At 42.6% G+C, this 25475-nt stretch overlaps 1 protein-coding gene across 1 annotated transcript in view; it reads left to right on the top strand.

Annotated features, from left to right (window-relative positions):
* The window catches only part of LOC124595922 (lachesin-like), a 1260474-nt gene that overhangs the window by 1221619 nt on the left and 13380 nt on the right, over positions 1-25475 (top strand). The window contains exon 9 of the mRNA XM_047134840.1: positions 24227-24328. Coding sequence (XP_046990796.1) covers positions 24227-24328 — 102 coding nt within the window. The remainder of the gene's footprint in view (positions 1-24226; positions 24329-25475) is intronic.

Genomic DNA, 25475 nt, shown 5'->3' with positions numbered 1-25475 from the left:
TCAGAGCTGGTGCTCTGCAACGTAATACTATAACGCCTCAGAATCCTGAGTATTCTTTATTTTTCGTGTGAGACAATGACGCTATGCTTGAACGGCGATGACCGAACCTGACCTACTTTCCTTGGCCCATCAGCGGTCTTCATCACCCGACAGTATCACAAGAATGGCTTTCAGAGCTTAAGCTTACTGTCGTCTCACCATATCAGCAGGATGACAGGCGTTATTGTGAAATTTTAATCTCTTTTTCGGAATCAGACTGCGCTGTCAGAATGACTTTGTCTTCTCCTTTCTGAGGTCATGTTGCTGAGTTTACGATTCAGTCCTCTTGCTCGTGCGAAGTAAATGTAAAAATGTGGTATGACCTCATGGGAGCAAACTGCTTAGGTCATCGGTCCCTAAGCTTACACACTACTTAATCTAACTTAAACTAACTTACGCTATGGGCAACACACACAGCCCTGCCGGAGTGAGGACTCGAACTTCCGACGGGGGTGACCTGCGCCGACCGTGACAAGACGCCCCCTGACATCGGGGCTCGTGCGAAGTGAGGTAATGTCTTCTTGATTCGCTCTGCTATTTTCAATGTCGCCTTTCTCCCCGTTTGTAATTCTGACTACGACTCGGACCATTGGTATGACTTTCTTTGTTTTGGTGCTGGCTGAAGTGTGAGTTGTACATTTGCCCGTAATACGTATATTCTATGTAACAACTTGTTCTCAGTCCAGACTACTCATTCAACAGGTTCGGCAGTACAAGTTCATTCGTGCGGATGATGACATTGTCATCAGTGATTTTTCTCTGATATACTAAACTTTGATAAATAATCTGCATTGGCGGCCGAAGGCCTCCAGCATAAGAAGTCAGCCTCATTCTGGCAACGGCCTTGTCAATGAGGGCGGAGGAGCGGATAGAGGTTCAGGGCACACTCTTGTCCTAGGGGTGGGAAATTGCCCCTAAAGGCGGAAGAATCAGCAATGATCAACGACATGAGGATGCAGAAGGCAATGGAAACCACTGCATTAAAGACACGTAACGTGTATCCACAGGACATGTGGCCTGTAATTGAAGAAGTGTCATGATGATCTCTCCATTGGCAAAAGATTCCGGAATAGTCCCCCATTCGGATCTCCGGGAGAGGACTGCCAAGGGGGAGGTTACCATGAGAAAAAGATTGAATATCAACGAAAGGATAACGTTCTACGAGTCGGGGCGTGGAATGTCAGAAGCTTGAACGTGGTAGGGAAACTAGAAAATCTGAAATGGGAAATGCAAAGGCTCAATCTAGATATAGTAGGGGTCAGTGAAGTGAAGTGGAAGGAAGACAAGGATTTCTGGTCAGATGAGTATCGGGTAATAACAACAGCAGCAGAAAATGGTATAACAGGTGTAGGATTCGTTATGAATAGGAAGGTAGGGCAGACGGTGTGTTGCTGTGAACAGTTCAGTGACCGGGTTGCTCTAATCAGAATCGACAGCAGACCAACACCGACAACGATAGTTCAGGTATACATGCCGACGTCGCAAGCTGAAGATGAACAGATAGAGAAAGTGTATGATGATATTGAAAGAGGAATGCAGTATGTAAAGGGGGACGAGATCTAATAGTCATGGGTGACTGGAATGCAGTTGTAGGGGATGGAGTAGATGAAAAGGTTACAGGAGAATATGGGCTTGGGACAAGGAATGAAAGAGGAGAAAGACTAATTGAGTTCTGTAATAAGTTTCAGCTAGTAATAGCGAATACCCTATTCAAGAATCACAAGAGGAGGAGGTATACTTGGAAAAGGCCGGGAGATACGGGAAGATTTCAATTAGATTACATCATGGTCAGACAGAGATTCCGAAATCAGATACTGGATTGTAAGGCGTACCCAGGAGCAGATATAGACTCAGATCACAATATAGTAGTGATGAAGAGTAGGCTGAAGTTAAAGACATTAGTCAGGAAGAATCAATACGCAAAGAAGTGGGATACGGAAGTACTAAGGAATGACGAGATACGTTTGAAGTTCTCTAACGCTATAGGCACAGCAATCAGGAATAACGCAGTAGGCAGTAGAGTTGAAGGGGAATGAACATCTCTAATAAGGACCATCGCAGAAGTTGGGAAGGAAAACATAGGTACAAAGAAAGTAGCTGCGAAGAAACCATGGGTAACAGAAGAAATACTTCAGTTGATTGATGAAAGGAGGAAGTACAAACATGTTCCGGGAAAATCAGGAATACGGAAATACAAGTCGCTGAGGAATGAAATAAATAGGAACTGCAGGGAAGCTAAGACGAAATGGCTGCAGGAAAAATGTGAAGACATAGAAAAAGATATGACTGTCGGAAGGACAGACTCAGCATACAGGAAAGTCAAAACAGCCTTTGGTGACATTAAAAGCAACGGTGGTAACATTAAGAGTGCAACGGGAATTCCACTGTTAAATGCAGAGGAGAGAGCAGATAGGTGGAAAGAATACATTGAAAGCCTCTATGAGGGTGAAGATTTGTCTGATGTGATAGAAGAAGAAACAGGAGTCGATTTAGAAGAGATAGGGGATCCAGTATTAGAATCGGAATTTAAAAGAGCTTTGGAGGACTTACGGTCAAATAAGGCAGAAGGGATAGATAACATTCCATCAGAATTTCTAAAACCATTGGGGGAAGTGGCAACAAAACGACTATTCACGTTGGTGTGTAGAATATATGAGTCTGGAGATATACCATCTGACTTTCGGAAAAGCATCAACCACACAATTCCGAAGACGGCAAGAGCTGACAAGTGCGAGAATTATCGCACAATCAGCTTAACAGCTCATGCATCGAAGCTGCTTACAAGAATAATGTACAGAAGAATGGAAAAGAAAATTGAGAATGCGCTGGGTGACGATCAGTTTGGCTTTAGGAAAAGTAAAGGGACGAGAGAGGCAATTCTGACGTTACGGCTAATAATGGAAGCAAAGCTAAAGAAAAATCAAGACACTTTCATAGGATTTGTCGACCTGGAAAAAGCGTTCGACAATATAAAATGGTGCAAGCTTTCGAGATTCTGAAAAAAGTAGGGGTAAGCTATAGGGAGAGACGGGTCATATACAATATGTACAACAACCAAGAGGGAATAATAAGAGTGGACGATCAAGAACGAAGTGCTCGTATTAAGAAGGGTGTAAGACAAGGCTGTAGCCTTTCGCCCCTACTCTTCAATCTGTACATCGAGGAAGCAATGATGGAAATAAAAGAAAGGTTCAGGAGTGGAATTAAAATACAAGGTGAAAGGATATCAATGATACGATTCGCTGATGACATTGCTATCCTTAGTGAAAGTGAAGAAGAATTAAATGATCTGCTGAACGGAATGAACAGTCTAATGAGTACACAGTATGGTTTGAGAGTAAATTGGAGAAAGACGACGGTAATGAGAAGTAGTAGAAATGAGAACAGCGAGAAAATTAACTTCAGGATTGATGGTCACGAAGTCAATGAAGAGGAATTCAGCTACCTAGGCAGTAAAATAACCAATGACGGACGGAGCAAGGAGGACATCAAAAGCAGACTCGCTATGGCAAAAAAGGCATTTCTGGCCAAGAGAAGTCTACTAATATCAAATACCGGCCTTAATTTGAGGAAGCAATTTCTGAGGAAGTACGTCTGGAGTACAGCATTGTATGGTATTGAAACATGGACTGTGGGAAAACCGGAACAGAAGACAATCGAAGCATTTGAGGTGTGGTGCTATAGACGAATGTTGAAAATTAGGTGGACTGATAAGGTAAGGAATGAGGAGGTTCTATGCAGAATCGGAGAGGAAAGGAAGATGTGGAAAACACTGATAAGGAGATGATAGGATGATAGGACATCTGATAAGACATGAGGGAATGACCTCCATGGTACTAGAGGGACTGTAGAGGGCAAAAACTGTAGAGGAAGACAGAGATTGGAATACGTCAAGCAAATAATTGAGGACGTAGGTTGCTAGTGCTACTCTGAGATGAAGAGGTTAGCACAGGAAAGGAATTCGTGGCGGGCCGCATCAAACCAGTCAGTAGACTGATGAAAAAAAAAATACTTAATTTTAATACCGCGCCTGAACCTTAGCTGTAACTGCGACTACAAGTACCCCAATCTTGCACCGCCATCCCCATGGTGTGTTTTAGCGCTTGTTCTCTGGGGGACTCTCCTCTTCCGTGGCCGCAGCTGTCAAAGTGGAGGACCCGGCGGCCGGCCGTGACACCCCCGTGGCACGCCACTGCTATCGACCGACGCCGCGTGGCGTGGCGACCAAACAAACCAGACGGGACGCACGCCACGCCGCGGCCCTAATGTTGGGGGGAATCAGTCTGCGTGACAGGCTTAAACAGCGCACCCCTGCCCGTGATTGTGTGTGAAATTAACTCCCGTCGATACGGACATTCCGGTCGCGTGCCGCCCTACTGAAATGACATAGTTACTCGAGGAGGAAACTGCACGCAAATGGAGAGGCGCAGAGCGAATGACACTGTATTAGACACCGTTAATGTCTTTAGTTGTGTGTACAAATATTTAAGGTATTTGAAATACTAAAAATGCTTATTTGTTTTACTACACGCGTTTCGTTCCATTCATTTCAGACGTTAGGGGTTAGGTTTTATCTGATTTCCACTTACATCTGGAAGTGTTGTAGACATTCAGATATTTTTGCATGTGGCATTCGTGGTTTTGGTCCACCTTCACTTTGATTGAGACGTTACACATTTCGTGACGTAAAAAACGACCAAACGACAAAAAACGAAACGAGTAATGGAATGTAGTTTAATTAAATCAAACGAAGCTGATAGACTTACATTAGGAAATAAGACACTGAAAGTAGTGCATGATTTTGTTATTTGGGTAGCAAAATGACTGATGATGACCAACAAAGAGAGAATATAAGATGAAGACTGGTAATAAAATGAAAATAATTTCTGAAAAAGGGGAATTTGTTAATATCTAACAAAAATTTAAGTATTAGAAAGTCTTTTTGAAGGTATTTGTGCTCTTGTACGGAAGTGAAACGTGAACGATAAGCATTTCAGAGGCTTCTGAAAGATGGCGGTAGAGAATAATGCTGATGTTTACGTGGGGTGAGGCCGAATAACTAATGAGGAAGTACTGAAACGGAAATGAATACTCGCTAAATTTTAAGAAAAACAATTTATATTCAGATGTATGCAGCAAATAGTCATACCAACGTTTCATGTAGCTCATGAACAGGAGTCAATAAATAGGGCAGAATGCTCCAAACTTTTGGGCACACTTATTGATGACAAATTGAACTGGGACAAGCATACTACTAAGCTCCTCAGACAATTAAGTCCAGTTACTTTTGCTCTTCGTACAATTGCCGGTCTTGAAAACGACCTCCAGACATATTTTGCATGTTTACACTCAATAACGTCGTATGGTATAATTTTCTGTGGCAACTCATCACTTGGGACAAAAGGACTGATTAAAAGGGAGCAATAATATTACGTGTTGACACAACTTCATCATGTGGGTACCTTTTCAAGAAGTTGGGCACTTTCACTGCACCATCACACTACATGTATTCGTTCATAAAACACACAGTTTGAGAAGAACATTGACGTCCATTCCTACAACAGTGGAGGAAACCCTGACCTCTATTACCCATTATTACAGTTGGCAGAGTTCAACAGGCAACAATAAATTGTTCTGATCATTTTGTTAATAATATAAAATGGGTGACAGGTAGCAAAGCAAGCTATAAATGTAACTTAAAATCATTTCCCTTCGAAAAGTCTTCTCTTCCACGGACAAATTTATATTAAAGAAAAGACTATAAAAATGAATTAGTTAATGTTAATACTAATCAAGTATACATTTCCAGTAAGTTGACTCGTTCCATATCATTTCGATGTAACTGATTACCTAACTAACCGGAGACGAAGTAAATTTCTATAAATCTCCACTAAAGGAACTTTTCGGTAGAGAGTATAAATTCTAAGTCATCAAGGAATCGTCAGTTTGGAGATGTTGGGGAGTTTGGGCGGTAAAATTTGAGGAGACCAGGATATTAATACAGTTAACAGGTTCAAATGGATGAAGGATGCAGCAGATAGTCAGAGATGAAGAAGCTTGCACAGGACAGACTAGCGTCGAGAGCTGCACCACTCCAAATTTAGAACTGGAGACCACAATAACAGCCACAAGGTTTGTGTATCTTCTCAGGTCTAAACGTATTAGTATGAAATGCCAACTGTCCTTGCCACCTCCATGTCATCTTCATGATAGCCCTGAAGTTGTCTCTGATCCATTTTTCGTTTATTTTTCTGTTTCTGCTGGTATTTGCGAAGAAGCCTCTTATCACTCCTCATTGCAAAACTCTTGATTTTACAACGGTTTTCATATTAAAACCCGGCCACTGATTTCCGTAACTAAAAACTGCAAATAAATACAGTAAATTCTCCCTTTTCAGACATTGTTATGGTGTGGAGCTGTGGTTTACCTATGTGTCATATCTGAAGGTGTGTTCAGTTAGCCTAATGGTTAAGGCGACAGCTCGAGATAAGAAAGAAATCTGTGTTCGAATCCCTGTCTGCCACAAATATTCAGTGATCATTATACAGGCTGTTTAATTGTTATAAGTTATGGAGACTAATGAAACTAGGAAATGTACACAGATCCGGAAACCAATGATTTTCCCTATATGGCAAGTTTGGTTACCTGACCTACTTACTGCCAGTGTTTACCAATATTTCCTGCTGCTCAAGGTAATCCACTATTTCGATAATGTGAAAGAATGCATATGTGGTACAATCATAGTTTCCTGTGGCTGTTTGCGAATACGAAACACGAATCTTAGACAACAAGTGTGTCGGTCGTGGCTCATTACTACGATGGCGTGGTAGATCCCGTAACCAGGCACTTAGATCTTATGTGGTGATATTTAAGGGTTTTGGTGTATTCCAGCCCTGTTTGATAGTTTCGATGAAGTCCAGAAGCACATTGTGGATATGTTGTAAAACCATTCTGAACACGTCTGGGAATTTTTGAACCCGTACAGGTAGCGATGAGCAGTCGTGCTGAAACGTGTCTTCAAATGAACGGCAGCCATATGGAAAACTTGTTGCAATGTGTTGTTTCTCAAGTCTATAGCTGGACTTTGGATCATCAAGGAGTTTGTTATAAAGTATTAACGAACTGAATAGTAATACGTCGTATCGGGGAAACGACTGGATTATAGACGTATATTTATTGGGATTATTTGCTTCTTTCATTGCGAAGTTATTCGTTGCAGAAAATTACTACTCTTCACCAGGGAAGAAACGAGTTACCGGTTCTTTTAAGCACCTCATATTTATCCATTATTAAACTCTTCTATCACCCCACACTCCGCTTCTAGAGATGAAATGTCTAAAAACTGCTCCCTATCGACTTAAAGATCCAAAAACAAATCATTCCAAACAAATATCGATCGATTCTATAAATTCTTCCGTGGCATTCCGTTACCATCCCTACTTTCAATCCAAGGAATGCTGTTCTTGTTTTGACCAGACGAGTATTTTTTCAACAGACATTTCTGTTAATTTTTGCATCATAAAGAGTGTAACTGTTGAAATAAATTCAAATGTTATCCACACAGAGGGTGAAAAGTCGATACTAGAAGTTGTATTAAATTAAGAAAAATTTTGGATATTTGTCGTAAGGTCTTATGAACCAAACTGCTGAGGTCATCGGTCCCTAAGCTTACGCAATACTTAATGTAACTTAAACTAACTTACGCTAAGGACAACACACACACACACACACCCATGCCCGAGGGAGGATTCGAACCTCCGACGGGGGGAGCCACGTGGCCGTGACAAGGCGCCTTAAACCGAACGGCTACCCCGCACGGCTATTAAATTAAGAAACCGTTCCTTAACAGTGTTATGGATTAAAGCTGCGAAGGAAGTTAAATATTATTGAGTAAAATATCACAGCTGAGTGCCGCTTTACTATCAAAGTACATTACGACACTAATGAGACATCATTATTGCTTACCTGTCTACTGTATTCTGACTAACCTGTAGCTGCAACGGAAGTATAATACTTAAGATTGCTACAAACGACTAGCAAACAGCGAACAAACGCTCTGGCTCTAGAAAAAAATCTTGAGATATGACTAATTTGCAAACAAAGATGTGCACACTGATGACTTATTCATTCTCGTCTTCGACTCCTGAAAACATACTGGATACCATCTTTTGTTACTTACAGACAAATAAATAAATAAACACAATATAATAAAAACAATAAGAAAGAAGTTAAAAGGAGAATGTTAGATGTGCAGAGGTAACTGTGACGACAAAAACGAGATATCGTCTTCTGGTGTACAATAAGATTTTTCCTTACTGAACGATAATTTACATTACATTAGGTTCTGCAGGCGACAATATCCATCTCGCTGAAGATTATAAAAGCGTATTACGGCTCTTGGTTGCAGCCAACACATGCACATTACTCCTGACAACAATAATTAACATACTTTAAAGTAATGGATGAGTTCAAGCAAAAATGGCAAGATTTTGCATACTTCTTTTATTTCTTCGTGAACACGAAATCCCCTTGTTCCCGTTAAGAATCTGAGACATTTACCCGACGTGGTGATTTATCAAGTCGTGTACACCGATCATTTGGCAGTGACAACGAATTACAGGCCATTCTGAAGGATTCTTAAGAGATATACTAACCGAATTCAGTGCAACTTCTTCAACCAAAGAATTTTCTTGAGCCCATGACAAAACACCTTAGGTTGCGACGGTACTAGTAACTCCGATGACTCCATTGCTAATTTCATTTAATGTGATTCACAACCAGTGTAATTTATTTATTTCATTGCAGAGGTATCATATCAAGAAAGCAATGCACTGTTCAAACCAATCTTTCAATTGACTACAGCTTTACTTGCTAACCGGATCATAAATCTTTCTCTTTTACAGAGCATATTACATAACTGTATAGCTCTGAATGTTGGCATAGCTCCTACATTTCAAAGTGAAACATCTGCTTTACAAACAGAATGGAAGGTCTGTGTATCACATGCACTTTGTGAACTGATTTTTACATAGATACGGATCAGGATCATATTTTATATGTTCACACATCTATGCTCAGGTACTGCTGTAATACTGGACTTGCTGTTATATGATTTCAATTTCCAAATAAACTATAAACCTGAAAACACAGCAAGAAAACATAGTTTCTTCCTTTACAATGACATATAACTTTCACTATTGTTATGAGGTAAGAAATAAAACTGAATAATTCATCGATTCATTTCCCGGTTAGTAATTCATACTAGTAAAGAAAATACAGACTTAACCCTTGCGGGTTCATTTTCAAGTTGTTGATCAGTAGTGACAATAATATTAACGTATGAATGTTACGGCAGTTTGTATTGCCGTCTCGTCCAGATATGGTATCATCTCTGATTAAAACGGTATTGCAGGGATGAACGATAATACATTTTGTGTTTCACCAGTAATTCGCTACCCAGGCACTTGGAGGGCGTTTCCTTGCAGGTGTGCAGAAATACTCTTAGGAACATCTGCATTAGACACCAAACTTTTAGTATGTGTTTCAAACGTCCTCAATGTTCAACGCCTACAACATACTTGTGATTTGTATTTTTTTACCCAAATACTGTTTTAAGAAGTTCCTTCTACTACATCGTGTTTTATCTTTTTCTCTCGATATAGTCTCCTCTTTCAGTAAGTAAGCAGAAAAATTAGGTAGAGTGTACTATTCTATGTTTCTTTGCTGTTTTCATTTATTTTTATTATAACATGGAGGAAACGAAAAATTTCACTTCTGAAATGCCTAGCAACCCTTGTGGCATGTCGAGAACATGGGAAACCTGACGGCACGGGGAAATTAAAAGAAAATGAAATTCTGTGTCGGAAAACTTGTTTTTAAATAACATGTTTTCACCTTCCAAGTATCGAAAATTTCCTTTGGGTCATATATCCGCTGAAAGCAATTCACGCTCCCAATCTACTGCATTTGTTGTGTTTTAATGCATTATTCGCAGCTCGTGATTACCGAGCGAGTTGGCGCAGTGGTTAGCAAACTGGACTCGCATTCGGGAGAGCGACGGTTCAAACGCGCGCCACGGGATCCCGGGTTCGATTTCCGGCTGGGTTGGGGATTTTCTCTGCCCAGGGACTGGGTGTTTGTGTTGTCCTAATCATTTCATCATCATCATCATCATCATCATCATCATCATCATCATTTGTAACAGTGACTCGATTTGACTGTGACAAAAATGGACCCTGTACAAATAGTGACTTTTTACGGACGCTGATGACCGCGCAGTTGAGCGCCCCACAAACCAAACATCACAATCATCATCATCAAACGCGCGTCCGGCCATCTGGACTTCCCTAAATAGCTCCAGGCAAATGATGGGATTGTTCCTTTGAGAAGGCACGGCCGATTTCCTTCCCTATCCTCGACGCAATTCGAGCTTGTGCTCCGTCTCTCATGATACAGATGTCGACGACACGTTAAATCCAATTTCCTTCGTTTAACGACACGTTAAACCCAATCTTCCTGCTTCCCTTCCGTCCTTCAGCTTGTGATTCACGTACTCCATTTCTACAAACTGTATGTTATGATACACTTACGCACCATTGGCGTGTATGTACGTGATTAGAGTCACAATCCTCTCTGACAGGTAACCGCCCACCATAGCGCTCTAGTGATTAATGGTGATGGTGATTACCGTTTAGGCCCGTTAGTAGGCTACATATAGGGGGGTTGCGTACTGTCAGATGTTGACAGATTACACAGAAGGTCCCGGAGATGCCACGATATCAAGTGAGACAGCGTTACCAGCTCCAGAAAGTAATTGAAAGGAGCCTCAATTTTGGTCTCCATTTGACCGGCTGGTCGAATCTTGCAATACCCAGATTTGAGGGTAATTTACATGTAATTGTGGCCTGTAATTGGACTGCATGTCAACAATGGTGACTGACCACCATAGGGGGGAATCAACCGTACTTTGCACCAAGTACATCGTAACCCATCGCTGTACGCGGCTGCTATCCAAGAACAAGAAATGGACTCTCTACAACACCCTATATTGTCCCGCACCATTGGTCGGAGAGAAGAAGCATCCAGACTATGGAATTACAGTCCCATGCGTAGGCTGCCATTAACGCCACAACACAAACAGGAGCGTCTTGAGTGGTGCAGCGCCTTGGAGGTATGGACTGCTGGTGAATGGCGTCGTATTGTTTTCAGCGGCGAATAGCAGACTACACTACGTTGGATGACGATCCTCGCCAAGTATGCCCGGAACCTCGGGAGAGGTTCCACTCGTCCAATATTCTGAAGAATCACAGAGGTGGTGTCATGGTGCGTGAAGCCATCGCGTATGATTTGTCGTAGCTGGTAGTGACTGAGGAAATTCTGACAGCACAACGATCTTCATGTGATACCTCTCATGCGACAGAATAGTGCTGCCGTTTTTCAACAGGACAAAGCATGCTCATATATGGACGCATTTCTATGAGCTCTCTACTTGGTGTTGAGGTAGTTCTGTGGCCAGTAAAATTCTCAAATCTGTCCCAAATAGGACATGCATAGGACCACTCGGACATCAGATCTGTCCCAGCGTCGGTATCGAGGGTTTAAAGGATCATTTACAATAGTTATTTGCCATCTTGCCTCAGGAGAGGATACAATGGCTATATGACGCGCTTCCCAACCGAAAAGTGCATACACCGAGGCCAGAGGCGGTGGTAGGTCGTACTGATAATTGAAATCGTATTGTTTAGTTCTCTGTAAATTTGATTCGATTTTATAACCATTGCGATAGCGTAACGTACCCTATCAAGCCGTGAAGTGTCAACTCTTTTCCTTCTCCTTTTCTGGATGTTTCACTTTTTTTGTCATGTAGTGTAAGAGCAGTGAAAGAGGCTAAAAGTATTGTATGCAAAAACACAAAGTACGTTATACATTTCAGTGCTCCTACCGAAGTCGTCCTTGCTGAAAGAGAAGTCAGATTCTGAAATATGTTATAAAACTATTAAAAATGAAATATTCAGACTGAGAAAGATTACAGAAATGCATCACTAGAAGAATGTGGGCACATTTCTGGAGAGAATATTTTTCAACAACGCTACGTCTTTTCCTTACTATCCTGTGCTTGTAGATTCAGTGAAATAAGTTACTTGAAACGTCATATTGTACCACAAGCAGTTGTTGGAGCGTGCATAATATCAAGTCATTTCCGTCATGCACTGATAACTAGAAAATAAAATAGTATTCGTACTTTGATATACTAAAACCGTCATTTCAAGAAATCGTGAGGACATTGCTACGTTCTTATTGGACTGTTAAGCAGTGTGGAAACAGAGCTGCAGACTATAACCCACATAAGATCCTTTCATCTTGGTGCTCCAGGATCGAAACTAACAAAGATATGGACATCATAATCACGTGTATAGTTCATAGAGATCTGAAGTTTCTATAACAACAATTTAAGTGTATTTAAACATGGATTTTCATGTCCGCTTTAGGATCTCTCGAGTGATAATTCTCATATGGTTAATAATCCAGGGTCTGAGGCACTGCTGACTGCACACCGCTCTAGAAGTTACGCGAACCTGCTCTCTGTTGTAATCTCAGAAGAAAAACTGAGGGAACAGTTTCTCGCCGAACGAGGTGGACAAGTTAAGGGCTCTTCTCGTCTCACCCACTATCTTGCAACTCAAAATGAACACACTTAATAACAAAAATTTCTGAAGATTTGATGATGACCGCAAATTCTGTCGAAACCGGTCGTTGTAAATAGAGAAATATTTATGCGATCTTGGGTTTAGAAAGTTTTTACTGATCATTCTCCCTACGCGCTAATTGCGAGTGCAACAGGAAAGGCGTACCAGTTACTGGTACACGATGTACCCTTCACAACACGCTATTACGTGGGTTACGGAGTTTTGATGTAGAGGTCGACAGTCCACACGGAAGAGGAGGAGGAGTGGACTGATATTTAACGTCCCATCGACAACAAGGGTATTAGAGACGGAGCACAAGCTCGAAGAAGCCATCCGGGCATTCGCCGTAAGCAAGATAGTCAGTATGTATTGATTTGGTATAAACTTGGAAATACTCAATGGGTATTATAATTCTTCTTCCGGCAGTGTAATTTTCTTGACTCACTCTGCAGTGAATGTACTGCTGTAATCGCCCTCATGTGGTCCCGATGAACACATTAGTTTGCGAGTTAACACGAATACCTCGCGTATCGTGTAACTCTGCCGTTCCGTGATTGTCGGCTCGGGAACTCCAGCACGCGCAACAGAGCACGTAATTTCCATTGCCGCCGCTAACGGTACAATTTTTTATGGCGACGCTATAGTCCTGTCCAAGTTGCAGCTGGAAATTTATGAGGATAAACTAACTTCAGCTTTACAGAAACAGCGAAAATACGCATCCTGGCGCCCGGTAGCCGGACGTTTTTTTAATACGGCAACTTTACGTGGGGCGGCAGCGTTACGGGCTCTTAAGCTGCCGTAAACTGCAGTAGCGACCGGTCCAGGCCGCGCAGCCCGCTCTGCCTGGCCCTCGCGATCGCACGGACAGAAGAGCGCTGCGCGGCTTTATTTACGGCACTTTTTTTACGGTCGGCGCGAGGGCCGGGAAGACATTTCGGAAGCTCGTTAATGTACTCTATGTCTAAACTGTTGTGTATCTCCCTCGTTGTCAGTTACTCGATACTACGCCGTCATTTCTCTTGTGCAAACTTCTACGACGACAGTTTGCACTGTTCATGTATTGGGAGAAGGACTGGAGTTGTAAAACTGCCATAAGTAGGCGTAGACTACGGTAGCTCTACAGCATCATTGATTGGTTAAGTTCGTAACTGCGTTACCTGTACGCTAAGTGCGTTGTATATCTATCGGACGTTACCTCGCTTTTCTTGCATATGCGATAAGTGTCTTACGCCGTTACTTCCACAAGTCGTTCTTGTGCAATTCACGAACGATGCAGTCATCATTACCAGCAGCCGCAGAGTCGATACAGTGGTATGGGGTCTCCAACAGCAGCTTACACCTGTTCAGTTGTGATCAGCGGCCAACCGAATTACCCTGAATGCGGAGAAGCCGCAGACCATTACCTTTACTCGCCGTCAGCTCGAACTCAAAGATCGTCTCACACTGCAAAACATCGCACTCCCGTTGTCAAATCAGATGAAATACTTGCGACTGATATTGAACTGGACACCCCTCTTCAAGGACTCTGTTCAGGGAAAATGCAACTGGTTCATTGCTGTCCAGCCAACATCCGAAAGTGAGTGCTATACTACACCTCTACCGAACAACGATCTTGCCGTCAGTCTTATATGGGTACTCCTCCTGGTGCATTATCTGTAGCAGCAATTTCATACTGCTGCAAATCCTATGAAACTGATGCCTACAGTTAATCCTTGGAGCACCTATACCGGCAAGGATCTGGAATCTCCATCAGGAACTTCACATAGAGACCATCAGGAAATCATTCGTACAATCCACTCAAAATCAGCTCTCAACCATTGAAGCACTAATCCCCACTCCGAGGCATCTTTATGATGTGAGGTCTGTCGCCCCTGAGAGGTGGCAAGGCATAAAGTAATGTAAGTTAATAAACAAAAAAGGAGAGAAAGTATTGCAACATTGTGCGACAGAGAGTTAAAGTCAGTTGTAACAAAATGAAAAAAAGAAAAGAGAAAGAAATGGTTCAAATGGCTCTAAGCACTATGGTACTCAACATCTAAGGTCATAGTCCCCTAGACGTAGAGCTACTTAAATGTAACATAAGGGCATCACATACAACCATGCCCGAGGCAGGATTCGAACCTGCGAACGTAGCTGCAGTGTGGTTCCAAACTGAAGTGCTTAGAACCGCTCAGCCACAGCGACCGGATCACTTCTAACAGTATTTAACATTAAATGAAATGTAATAAAGAAACCAACAGCTTAGGAGGGTGAGAGAACGTAGCGCCCAATACCCTTCTCACGCTAAAATAATGAGAAAATTTCCCCGTTCACCCTTTACTCATAGGAAGTAAGCCCACGAGGTGGTAGTATTTCTGTGAAACTACACACACGTACTCTCTCTCTTTCCATCTCTCTCTCTCTCTCTCTCTCTCTCTCTCTCTCTCTCTCTAACACACACACACACACACACACACACACACACACACACACACATACACATACACATTGTCTTATTAAATTTGACTACAGATCGGAAACGATGAACCGCCACGGAGTAAAGATGTATAGACGGCAGCGTAACCTACGAAACAGTTTTGTTCTTCATAGTTATCCTCCAGTCTATTGCTTAAAAGTAAACCGTATTATTAGCAAAACTGGAACTGTCAATGTTTAATTCAGATTTTTTCTCAAAAATTCTTGCTATGTTACGTGAAACGGAGGGATGCCGTAGTAAAAATAAAAAAAAGGACACAGATTTATTTCATAGCTCTAGAAGAAGTGATTTTCTGAAGAAAGGTAAGAAAAGGCGAACATCGCTTCCATACTTGGTCGACGGAATATAAAACTTCTGTTTACACTGATGCGCCAAAGAAACTAGCATAGGCATGCATGTTCAAATATATGTAACAGGCAGAATACGGCACTGCGCCATTATAAGACAAGTGTCTGGCACAGTTGTTAGACCGGTTACAGTTGCTATGATGACAGGTTATCAAGAAAAAATCTACATAAATGAATTCTAATTTCAACACATTAATCTGTCAAAATAGTAAATTAATTAATATTAATCAATAACATAAAAAATATTTTAACCCATCGTGTTTTAGTCGGCGCACTAGCGGTGGGACACAACATCTCCGAGGTAGCGATGAGGCGGGAATCTTACATACGACCATTTCGTGAGTATACCGTTAACCTCAATAATACTGTAAAACAGCAAATCTCCGATACCACTGCGACCGGAAAAAGATCCTGCAAGAATGGAAGCAACTACGACTGAAGAGAATCGTTCAACGTGACAGAAGTGCAACCCTTCCGCAAATTTCTGCAGATTGCAGTGCTCGGTGCGTTAGTGTGGGAACCATTTGACAAAACATTGTCGATATGGGCTTTCGGAGCCGATGGGCCACTCGTGTACCGTCGATGACTGCACGACACAAACCTTTACGCCTCGCCTGGGCTCGTCAATTCGGACATTGGGCTGTTGACGACTGGAAACATGTTGCCTGGTCGGACGAGACTCGTCTCAAATTGTATCGAGCAAATGGACATGTGGGGATGGAAAAAATCTCATGAACCCATGGACCCTGCATGTGTGCAGGACACTGTTCAATTTAGGATCTGTAATGGTGTGGGGTGTGTGCAGTTGGAGTGATTTGGGACCCCTGATAAGTCTAGATACGAGTCTGACAGGTGACACGTACGTAAGCATCCTGTGTGGTCACTTGCACCTCATCATCTCCAACGGACGTGGGCAATTCCAACAGAACAATACGACACTCCACACGCTCAGAATTGCAACAGAATCATTCCAGGAATACTTGCCTGAATTTAAAGACTTTCGCTGGACACCAAACTCCCCAGACATGAACATTATTGAGCATATCTGGGATGCAACGTGCTGTTAAGAACAGATCTCCACTTCCTCGTACTCTTACGGATTTATGGACAGCCTGCAGGATTCATCGTGTCAGTTCCCTCCAGCACTACTTCAGACATTAGTCGAGTCCATGCCATGTGGTGTTGCTGTTTCTCTGCATGCTCGCGGGGGCCCTACACAATACTAGACAGGTGTACTGGTATCTTTGGTTCTTCAGTGTATTATTCATAAACAACTTTCATAATATTCAATAACAACATGAAACTCTCGCCTTTGGGCATGATGAAAAGAGTTATATTGAGTACAAAATAACAATAATATTACATAGATTTTTAAAAATATTTGTTCATGTAAGTTACTTCCGTCAAAAATAATTTCTTTGATTACATAAAAACGTTAATGCTACGTAACCAAGTAATTTCTATTACTTATAAAATGCAATGTATATTTTGCAAAGATATGAAATATAAATTGGGCTATACTGAACGATGTGCGATTCTAATTATGTGCAATACAAACAAATAAACAAACAAACAAAGAAAGAAAAATCTCCTGCTCCCGGAGTCTCTCACACGTTCGATTATATTTCGTTCCCTACGAATATTAACGGTAATCCTTCCATTTACTAAGTCACTTACGTATTGTATCAAAGTCTCACAACCGTATATTTGGTAGAGAGTAACCAAGAATGACATTCAGCTACAAACGATTGGTTCTGCGTGCTGCTGGCGATATGGTGCCGCGTTCAAAGTACTGGGTCATATTTCGCAGTGATGAAATTCAGATCCTCCTCTCGACTTGTGCAACATCTAATCAGCCGAGCGCCTAGATTGTTTATCTAGCAAAATCACGATATATACCTAAATCCACATCTACACCTACACTCCGAAGTTATGTTGTATACCGATGTCACTTCCCCACTTTTTTGTTCTGGTCGGTAATGGTTCACGGAAAGAGAGATTACTCCTAAACCTTAGTGTGGGCTCGAATATCTGTAATTTTATATGACCTTTTCGCGAGATATACACTCCTGGAAATGGAAAAAAGAACACATTGACACCGGTGTGTCAGACCCACCATACTTGCTCCGGACACTGCGAGAGGGCTGTACAAGCAATGATCACACGCACGGCACAGCGGACACACCAGGAACCGCGGTGTTGGCCGTCGAATGGCGCTAGCTGCGCAGCATTTGTGCACCGCCGCCGTCAGTGTCAGCCAGTTTGCCGTGGCATACGGAGCTCCATCGCAGTCTTTAACACTGGTAGCATGCCGCGACAGCGTGGACGTGAACCGTATGTGCAGTTGACGGACTTTGAGCGTATAGTGGGCATGCGGGAGGCCGGGCGGACGTACCGCCGAATTGCTCAACACGTGGGGCGTGAGGTCTCCACAGTACATCGATGTTGTCGCCAGTGGTCGGCGGAAGGTGCACGTGCCCGTCGACCTGGGACCGGACCGCAGCGACGCACGGATGCACGCCAAGACCGTAGGATCCTACGCAGTGCCGTAGGGGACCGCACCGCCACTTCCCAGCAAATTAGGGACACTGTTGCTCCTGGGGTATCGGCGAGGACCATTCGCAACCGTCTCCATGAAGCTGGGCTACGGTCCCGCACACCGTTAGGCCGTCTTCCGCTCACGCCCCAACATCGTGCAGCTCGCCTCCAGTGATGTCGCGACAGGCGTGAATGGAGGGACGAATGGAGACGTGTCGTCATCAGCGATGAGAGTCGCTTCTGCCTTGGTGCCAATGATGGTCGTATGCGTGTTTGGCGCCGTGCAGGTGAGCGCCACAATCAGGACTGCATACGACCGAGGCACACAGGGCCAACACCCGGCATCATGGTGTGGGGAGCGATCTCCTACACTGGCCGTACACCACTGGTGATCGTCGAGGGGACACTGAATAGTGCACGGTACATCCAAACCGTCATCGAACCCATCGTTCTACCATTCCTAGACCGGCAAGGGAACTTGCTGTTCCAACAGGACAATGCACGTCCGCATGTATCCCGTGCCACCCAACGTGCTCTAGAAGGTGTAAGTGAACTACCCTGGCCAGCAAGATCTCCGGATCTGTCCCCCATTGAGCATGTTTGGGACTGGATGAAGCGTCGTCTCACGCGGTCTGCACGTCCAGCACGAACGCTGGTCCAACTGAGGCGCCAGGTGGAAATGGCATGGCAAGCCGTTCCACAGGACTACATCCAGCATCTCTACGATCGTCTCCATGGGAGAATAGCAGCCTGCATTGCTGCGAAAGGTGGATATACACTGTACTAGTGCCGACATTGTGCATGGTCTGTTGCCTGTGTCTATGTGCCTGTGGTTCTGTCAGTGTGATCATGTGATGTATCTGACCCCAGGAATGTGTCAATAAAGTTTCCCCTTCCTGGGACAATGAATTCACGGTGTTCTTCTTTCAATTTCCAGGAGTGTATGTTGGAGGGAGTAAAATATTTGTCGACTCTTCTAGGAAGTACGCTCTCCGAACTTTAACAGTAAACCATCCCGTGACGCTGAACGCCTCTCTTGCAGCGTCTGCCACCCACTGGAGTTGTATGATCATTTTCGTCGCGCTTTGATGCTTGCTAAATGAACATATAACGAAAGAAGCTACTCTTCTTTGAATATTCTATATTTCCGCTGACATTGGTAGAACGAGTGTTTTGTAAACTACTTCCTTTGTTAACGGACTAAATTTCCCAAGGATTCTTGCAATTAATCTCATTCTGACATCTGCCTTCACCGCAATTAATTTTACGTGATCATTCGAAATCAGATCGCTCAGTATGTATACTCGTAGATATTTTAGGGAAGTATCTGCTTCTAGTGATTGTTATGAAATCGTGTAGTGGTACAACGACGGATCTTTCTATCTATGTAATCGCAATACGTTACATTTATGTTGAGGGTCAGCTGCCACTCGCCGTATCATGCATCAGTCCACTGCACGTCTTCTTGCATTTCGCTACAATTTTCTACCGTCTACCGTCTCTGTATGCAACATCACCACTTACGAAGAGACTTAGGGAACTTTCGATATTTAAGAATTTTTGGACATTGCAGCCCCGTCAGCAACTGTGATAGACTAATATATTGAAAAATCCGCCTTAGTTGCGAAAATTTTCTTGTCTTTACCCAGGTTTCGGCTACAATAATCTAGCCTCCTTCAGAAGCATAAAAATTGCTATAACTTGCCAGAATAAGGCACAGTCAACACTAAAAATTAAAACCTATACTACCGTGGTACCATGTCGAATTAAAACTACTTAACTGAAGTCCAGCCCCGGCATCTCTTTACCACGCGGTCGGTTGGCAGCGGTAACTACGTTGGTTCGACATGGTACCACGGTACTATAGGTTTTAATTTTTAATGTTGACTGTGTTTTACTCTGGAATGTTATAGCAATTTTTATGCTTCCGAAGAAGGCTAGATTATTCCGGCCGAAACCTGGGTAAAGACCAGAAAATTTTCGCAACCGAGGCGTATTTTTCAACATATTAACTTCCGATATTATCTAGTGGGTCAGTTATATATCTGCCTCTGATATTATGGGGCAAGATATTCTTCCGAAAGTACGGTATTATGTGTGCAGTTTCGTACACCCTAAAGTAACTGTTTGGTTGTCACTTCTCCGAATTATTTTAGAAATTCAGAAGTATCGGTGTCTACCACTTCTGTCTTGTTTGTTGCAGGCTTCTGTAAGGTATGATGCGAATCGCCACGGCTTCCTCTTTCCTCTCCTGTGCAACCACTTCGTCCCAGAGTAGCACTTATACACTACGTTCTGACTTAATTCATGGTATAGTCCAGTCTACGTCTTCCCCTAATCCTTCTTCTAGCCAGTGTTTTTCACACGTTCGCTTCTCACGGATTCTTCGGAGGACTTAATTTTCCTTAATTTTCAGCGTCCTTCTGTAACAACACGTATCAAACGCATCGATTCTTTTCTCTCGGTTTCTCAAGTCTATGATTTATTTGTGTACAACGCAGCGCTCAGATGAAGGCCTATATTTAATGTTAGTAGATTTCCTAGGAAGACAAATACTCACATTTCTTATTCTAGTGTTCTACTTATATCCTCCTTGTTTCTTCTGTCATGCGTTATTTTGATTCCACGGTAACAGAACCCCTTAACTACGTGTGTTGCTTGCTCTCCGATTTCGTTGTTTCTCGCTAATCTCATTTACTCTGGGCATCATTACACTTTTGCTCTACTATTAATTCATATTATGCGCACTTTGGGCTGTTCATCCCATTCAACAGATCCTCACTTTCACAGAGGATAGCACTCTAACTTCTTTCACCATGAATTTTCATCGTACTCCCTAATCTATCTTTCATTTCCGCCGTAACGTCTTCGTTGTAACAGGTTGAACAGTATGTGAGAAAGGTAGCATACTTGCCTTAGCACTTGTTAATCAGAGAACTTCTCTATCATTCTTCCTTTCGTATTTCATCATCCCGCTTCTTGTAAATGTTGTATATTCTCCATATTTTGCTATAGCTTATACCCGTTCTCTATTTCAAACATAATGTGTCATTTAGCTTTGTCTGACAGTTTTCCTAGAACGACAACCCCAATTAAGATACCCGTATATCGATTTTTATTTTCTCCATTATCAAGCACAGTATCAGAATAGCCTTAACGGGTTCTTTATGCCTTTTATTCTTTTGCCTTTGCTAAAGCCAAAATGGTCGTTATGTAAAAGATCGTCAATTTTATTTTCCATTCTTCTGTATGTTATTATTATCAGCTTCTTGGTTGCATGAGTTGTGGATTATGCGATACTTCTCATATTTATCAGCCTCTGATATTATGGCGCATGGCATTCTTCCTAAAGGACAGTATTATGTCTGCAGTTTCGTAGATTCTACAAACTGAAAATCTATTTGGTTGTTACTTCCCCGAATTCTTTTAGAAATTCTGAAGTAGTGCTAACCACCACTTCTGCTTTGTTTGTCAAGAGTCTTCTAAACCCCAATCAAATACACATTGGCTCTAAGCCATAGGTTGTCAAAATTAGTATACGTAGCATAGCAGACAAAATATAACAAAACACAGAAAATTTCTAACTAAAATCTACATTCTAGTCCTAAGCAGGAGTTTCGCGCTAACATTGAATATAATACTCCTCCGGCGCCGGCCCGAAACTACTTTTCTGTCGGAAGACTTCTCTCCGTTCAATATGACATACTATATTCTGTTTCCTAGAAGATCTTCAACCCAGACACACAGTTGATCTGTTATTCCGTATGCTCGTATTTTGTTCATTAGACTGCAGTCCTGAACTGTATCAAAGTCAAGGAGCACGGCATCTACCTGGCCGCCTCTATATACTGCTTTGTCGGTCTCATGGACGAAAAGAGCGAGTTATGTTTCATACGATCGTCAGAATGTGAAAGCATAACACATTTTCCAAAATTTTACAACTGATCGACGTCAGAGCTACACACTCTTGCTTTTATGCGTCTTTTCGACGACCTTTCTTGAAAATGGGAATGATCTTCGCTTTTTTCCAATCGTGGGGAACACTAGGCTCCCCCAAGGCCACGATACACCGATGATAGACGAGGGGCAAGCTCTTCCGCTTACTTAGTATAGAATCGATTTCTTATCCCGTCAGGTCCAGCGATTTCAGCTGTTTTTCTATTCCACGGTCACTTGTTTCAGTATCAGCGATTTTATCTTTCGTGCAGCGATTTAAAGTAGGCACTACAGTGCGATTTGTACCGTCCTACATTACCGTCTACCATAGCTGGTGCTCCTTGTCTAACGACCGGGATAATGACGATACAAGATGTAAGAAACTTAATGTTCGTGCACAATTCCTGTTTAGGATCGTAATGCAGATTGTAGTCAGAGATTTTCTGTTTTGTCATGTTCTGCCTGCCGTGCTACATATATTGCTTGCGATAACCTATGCCTTAGAGTACAACGTGTGTTTGATAGGTGTTTAGAGTGTAAGTGGAACTCTCAGACGAAGAGTTTGGCACAGGTGGGGAAAGAGGGAGCCGTGGTGGTTTGCATCATACCTTTCAGAAGCCTGATACGTAAAAGAAAGGACACTAAAAGTCACTGAAAAACGTGATAGTCATTCAGATAATTGCTCGTCTGGTACGAGCGTAATTTGCAGAGACATACATTGTTCTGCAAAAATGAGTTGGTACCCTTGCCAACAGTAGGAACAGTAGCTGGTTCCTCTACTGACCATCAAGAACTGTGGTCTTCAAACAGCGGACGCAAGCTGCCTGCTGCCCTCGAAATCATTACGTGCAGCCTGCACAGCCATCAGTTTTTTGGTCATAATGTACGGAACAAGACTATCGGAGACTTTATGTGGTTTCCGGTAGTTCCGCCTTGTTCAGCGGGTTATACTGTCAACGATTAAGAAAAGCTTACATCACTGCGCAGATTGCCTTTACTACCCGACCACGATATTGTTGCACTAGGCCCCCAGTGGCCTCTATTTGAAAGATGTAGTGACGTTACGGTAAACAAGAGCAATGGGACTAAGGAAAGCGCATCGCACTGTGGATGACTTCAAGACAGTTGTGGATATACTGTCAAGAGGTTCAGCGTGTCCTCGCGAAATAGCACGACACAAACTCACGATAAGCCGACCGAAGTGCCTTCACTCCCAAGTGCAGAAATATTATGGTCAATTCATAGCTAAACACAAGTCTAGATGTATCGACTTACCTTTGTGTTGTCAGATTCAAGAAGCATAACTTTTCATGGATACACTGTGCTTACATAAGGCAGACTGGAATGGCACACCCATAGTTACGCCATTGCGATATACGTATTCTTCATTACTAAAATTCTGACTCATAAATATCCGCCAAGTTTTTTGTTACTGAACTACTAGTATCATTTTAAGCTAAATTATAACAATTTTAGTAGCAAGTGCTTTTCTGTGATACCATGTTTTCCAGTAATGTAACAATATACTCCACTTTCGTAGGATGATATTAGCTTACCTCCTGCAACTTGACATTCAAATATAATTGGATCATTGCTAAATATAAGATAAGAAATCCAATTTTGGATTAGCCGTTTAGGAGTGCCGTATTTTCCACACTCATCAATAAAAAATGGGAGAGGCCTGAATACACGGCACTGAGTGATATAACCGTACTAGAACATTTCAAATAAATTTACGTGTACAGACGACCTGTCAATAGCCTATAGAATTTTCGAGGACACCGTTCCCGCCTAGTGAATTACGTAATATGGAGTGAACATCGTACCGATATTAGTGTTTTTTTTTCGTTTGTCTTAACCTAATCATCGAGGAAGTGTTTGGTGAGAACTCCACAGTAAAGTTAGCTGCATATAACAATTATATTTCAGGATCTTTGAGGCTTCTTAAGTCACTGCCTATTGCACGAGGCATTTCTTGCAGCTTGTAAGTAGCATACTTGTACACATACGGGAAGACGCCTGTTCGTTTAACTCGACACGTTTAGGTCTTGTGACTGACTTCAGTTTCACAGTGTACTAATTATTTAAAGTATCTGAAGCTTTTTTCTTCAGACCTTTCACAGTTGAAAGAACTATGGTGTTTCCATGGCTTGGTGTGCGAGTTTCACTCCCTTTAATTCAGTGACTGTTGTTTTTGTTGACAGAGCGTCGTGAGGCGCCTCCCGCGCAGAGCTACAGACCGGCAGCGGAGATTGGCGAGAACGATCCCAGGGCCAACGACGTGATGGTGCGCCATCCTCCACAAGGTAGGCTAACACTTCTTCTAAACATCAACATCATCTCATTTACGTAAATTTGAAACATTACGAGCCGATACTCTCGCGGTTCGAGGATTTCAACAAGTTACACGGGAACTAGAGCGTCTTACCTCATTTTTCAAGCGAACTGGCAGACTGGGTACGGTACTGGACTCTTATTCGGGAGCGATAGGACTCACTTTCACAGGCGACCGCATTCGGGTGTTCTGGCTTTTCTTTTCTGTCTACAGCCAGAAATAAGCTGAGGCTACATACTTGACTGCTTACTATCTGATTTCGTTTTTAAGCTTCGAAACATTTGACATGACCACTCAAGATTTGTATTTGTTCAGCTTACCTCGCGAATTTCAAGGAAGGTACTGTAAAGTTTTCCTTTTTCGTCAATGAAAATGTGAGCTTGGACAACAGATGGCATCTTAGAATGGAACAGCCCAGCGGGGTAGCCGCGTGGTCTTGGGCGTCTTGTCACGGTGAGTGCGGCTCCCCCCGTCGGAGGTTCGAGTCCTCCCTCGGGCATGGGTGTGTGTTGTACTAGTTTAAGTTCGATTAAGTAATGTGAAAGCTTAGGGACCGATGACCTCATCAGTTTGGTCCCACAAGATCTTACCACAAAATTCCAAATTAGTATGGAATTTTAGTATTCCGAAGTCAATAACATTGTACGTTAACTGCCATTAATAAACAGTAGTTGAGTAGAAATGAATTTACTGGTACATGAAGTTTCGTGGTTTACTTGTCATCACTTGTTAGTGACGACTTATAGAATTTATTTGTGTGTGCACAATCAGAAAAATGGTTCAAATGGCTCTGAGCACTATGGGACTTAACATCTATGGTCATCAGTCCCCTAGAACTTAGAACTACTTAAACCTAACTAACCTAAGGACAGCACACAACACCCAGCCATCACGAGGCAGAGAAAATCCCTGACCCCGCCGGGAATCGAACCCGGAAACCCGGGCGTGGGAAGCGAGAACGCTACCGCACGACCACGAGATGCGGGCTGCACAAACAGACGTATGATGTAAATGCACACGTGAAAATGTTGTGCAGCTGAAACTGATATCATTGTTTCTAATGCCGCACGCTTTCAACAAGAATAAATTTCTTCCCCTATTTGATACACCCATACTGA

This window comes from Schistocerca americana, chromosome 1 (genome assembly GCF_021461395.2).
Source record: "Schistocerca americana isolate TAMUIC-IGC-003095 chromosome 1, iqSchAmer2.1, whole genome shotgun sequence".
NCBI classification, from domain to species: domain Eukaryota; kingdom Metazoa; phylum Arthropoda; class Insecta; order Orthoptera; family Acrididae; genus Schistocerca; species Schistocerca americana.
The sequence above is the reverse complement of the archived record's forward strand: the minus strand, read 5'-3'. Positions and strand labels throughout refer to the sequence as shown.